The sequence below is a fragment of the Lipotes vexillifer genome, unplaced genomic scaffold, assembly GCF_000442215.2.
Source record: "Lipotes vexillifer unplaced genomic scaffold, Lipotes_vexillifer_v1.1 scaffold42, whole genome shotgun sequence".
NCBI classification, from domain to species: Eukaryota; Metazoa; Chordata; class Mammalia; order Artiodactyla; family Lipotidae; genus Lipotes; species Lipotes vexillifer.
Window position 1 is genome coordinate 2311449 of NW_006783436.1, and position 3674 is coordinate 2315122.

General features: G+C 39.8%; 1 protein-coding gene across 1 annotated transcript in view; it reads right to left on the reverse strand.

Annotated features, from left to right (window-relative positions):
- SPATA18 (spermatogenesis associated 18) overlaps window positions 1–3674 on the reverse strand; it is a 30348-nt gene that overhangs the window by 1985 nt on the left and 24689 nt on the right. The window contains exons 10-11 of the mRNA XM_007456105.1: window positions 3213–3336; window positions 1342–1425 (exon numbers count right to left, since the gene is read on the reverse strand). Of these exons, the coding sequence (XP_007456167.1) occupies window positions 1342–1425; window positions 3213–3336 (208 nt within the window). The remainder of the gene's footprint in view (window positions 1–1341; window positions 1426–3212; window positions 3337–3674) is intronic.

The window sequence follows — 3674 nt, forward strand, 5'->3', positions numbered from 1 at the left end:
GGCATCGGCAGGCAGACTCTCAACCACTGCACCACCAGGGAAGCCCAGAAACCATGTTTTAGTCATTTCTGTATTGCCCACACACACATACACACTAGCATCCATCCAATAACGGAAAAAAAGTTTGATGAGAACGTTATCAGGGCTTCCCTGGTGGCACAGTGGTTAAGAATCCGCCTGCCAACGCAGGGGACACAGGTTCGAGCCCTGGTCCAGGAAGATCCCACATGCTGCAGAGCAACTAAGCCCATGTGCTACAACTACTGAGCCTGCACTCTAGAGCCCATGAGCCACAACTACTGAGCCCGTGTGCTACAACTACTGAAGCCCACGCGCCTAGAGCCCGTGCTCCACAACAAGGGAAGCCACCACAGTGAAAAGCCTGTGCACTGCAACGAAGAGTAGCCCCTGCTTGTCACAACTAGAGAAAGCTCGCGTGCAGCAATGAAGACCCAATGCAGCCAAAAATAAGTAAATAAATAAATTTATGAAAAAAAAAGAATGTTATCAAACATAATGTTTTGTTGAGAGGGGTTTAGAAGTTTAGGGCTAGAGCTGCATCACTAGAGATAATTTCAGAGAAGTCACCTTCTCTACCACTCTCCCTAAAACAAGTTTGAACAAATATTTAAAGAATTTTTATTTGAAGGAACAGCAAATTGTTAGCCTATGTGGTATCTTAACATGTCTTGGTCTAGATCTGTATTCAAAAGGCATTGACTAAATATTATGTGTTGAATGAATGAACAGTGATGAATCATAATAATGTTAGGTTTTAGGGATATTATCTCCACAGCTTTCAGAGATGTTTTTGCTGTTATTTTTTTCTTTGATAGATGTGCTAGTAATCCTAAGAATAAATACACAGAGACTAATCTTAATTCTTCCTACTTTGAAGTTTGGAGGAAAATGAAGACCTGCAATGCCTTTTATACAGTATTAAAATCCAGACCATTTGAGCAATTTCTCCAAACTCATACAAGAAGTTCTAGAGATACCAGAGACTGATGTGTGCAGAGATCAGTTGACTAAGATGTCCTATTCTCTGCTCAGGAGACTCATAGCTAATAGCCCATTTTCATTTAAAGATAAAAATAAAACACGAAATAACTAAAGTCTATTATTCTTTCAACTAATGAAGAAAAAAACTACCTGTACCTCCTCCTTTCTAGACTGATAAATTCCTTAGCCAAGGTAGTATAAAAATCAATCTGGGGTGATTGTAGTAGGTTCTCTTTCTACCTACAAACTTATCATCGCCTCTTTTATAGGTTACTGTGGACAAAAAATCCCGTCAACCATAAGATGATTTTGTGTAAAAATGATTAGACAGATACATACCGTGCTTAAACTAATACGGCTACGAGGGCAGATGGGACTTAAACTCCTGCTTCGACATCGACTTAGAGATCGTACTGAATTCCACTAGAAAAAGAGAAAGAGAAAAAGAGTCAATAGTTTGTGAAAGCCCAGGTGGCTTAAAACAATACTCATATCCCATAGAACGAACAAGAGGTTTTCCTGATATCATTACACTTGCCCGTTACTGGTCGTCAGTATAAGTACACTCATTTGCTATAGCTGCCCAATATTTGACAATAGCTCTAGGGTACTTCTCAAATAAAATCCCATTACAATGAACTTTGGGATATTCAAATGCATGATGCCAGTGGAACTTTGTTTTGATGAGTAAACTGTTAGAAATTACATTCAAGTTTGCAAGTGTTGGAGAACGTAAGCTCCATCTGGTCAGGAATTTGTGTTTGTTTTGTTCATTGCTGAATCCCCAGCACCTAAACACAGAGCTTGGGTCATAAATAACTATTGAATAAAATGAATTAATGAATAAGTGAGTGAGTGAATCACTACTGTGGCCCACCTACTGTCCAACTAAGTTAATGAACAAAAAGAAAATTTTATTTCCTATAATGAGATTTTACTAGTCAAAGTCTTCTCATCAATTCCCGTCATTCAACCCTTTCCCAAGTTCTTGCTTTTAGGGTATTTTCTTTGTTTTAGGGGTTTAAGCTTGGGTAAATATTGGTGACATACTTGAGGGGAGAGAAGAAGTTAAAAGGCAATTGCTATTTGATGGAGAACATAGGAATAGTGGCTATTTCCTCTCCCTCCCTTCCAAATTGCACTGCAGACAGTTTACAAGAGTTCCTTAACAGAGGGTAATTGTTGTAAGGGCAAGAAGCACGTTTTATGAGTTCATTCATTGTAGAGCACGTGCTATTGCCAAGTCAACACAACCCAGTTTCTATGGGCTCAACTATTAGAGCACAGAATATTTTCATTGAGATACTTTATGCTACAGTGGGATGTTTAAGCTTAAGTTCTTTTAAATACACTAGTCCGCTTCTCCACTTCATGTGTGAAAAGCTGCCACGAAGCACTCCCCCTATCCTCCAGGTCAAAGAGAACAGGAACTGAGACCCAGATGGTGGCTTTGCTCTGGACGTGGGAGCTCCTCTCCCGAATTCACTTAACTTGTAGGAAGGGCAGGGTAAAACTCCATAATGGGAACAATACAGAATATCCAAGCAACCGTAGCAACCAGTTCCAACATCCTCTCCCCACCTTAACACACACACTTACATACTTGCATACCTAAGACTCCATTCTGAAGACTGTCCAATTATTTAACATGTTCAAAACATTCTACAGCCAATGTATATAGGAAGCAACCCTCCAAAACTGATTGGCTCTTCTCTCCCCACCTCCTCTGCCCTCTTTTTCTCCATCCCTCCCCTCCCTACACATCATACCAAGGAGAGAAAAACAGGACACACGCATCATATCCCAAAATACAGAACTATCAGTAAAAATTGGGCCAATTGTTTTCTGATAGTTAATCGATCACTTTTAAATGCTTAGAATTGTAGAGGGCCTCTAAAAGTTGAGCTCAAGGGGCTTTGCCCTTATAATAGCATAATATTTCTAAGACAGAGGAGGCAAATAGGACCAGTTCTATCTTGTAAATAAAGCAATAAACAAAGAAATGACTGCCAGGAAATGATGAAGACTCATGGAAGAATCAAAGAAAAGAAACAATTCTTTCCCAGCCAGTCCCTTTCCTCTCCTTTGTACGAAATCTTATCAAATAACCCTTTATGAACTTCTTTTATAGAATCTCTGGGTTTATAAATGTTCTCGAACTTGTGAATCAAACACTTGGGATGAATTGTCATTATGCAAGGCCACCATACAAAAGCCCCTCTCCTGGTGACAGCTTCTCCCTTCATAATGACACAGTCATTCTCCATGAGAGCAGGCCACACGTGATAGAAGACCAAGGGAGCCGTGAAATCGGAGTCATAGCTTCGACGGTACCTATTTTAAACACCCAAAAGAACAAGAAAGAGAAGATAAGCAGTTATGTAACCTAACTGGGAGGGAAGGGGACATCAGTGTAAATTCTCATCTTTTATTCTGCTCACACTTAGATAAATATGGATCCTGATTCTATTATTAAAGAGATAATTGTGGGCTCCTAGAATAGGAACCACTGATAACAAGGACCCGACATGGGCTCACTAAAAACAAGTCATGTCATAGAGCACAGACTGGTGGTTGCAGAGGGGGAAGGGTTGTGGGAGGGATGGACTGGAAGGTCGGGATTAGCGGATGTAAACTAGTATATATATATATATATATATATATATATATAT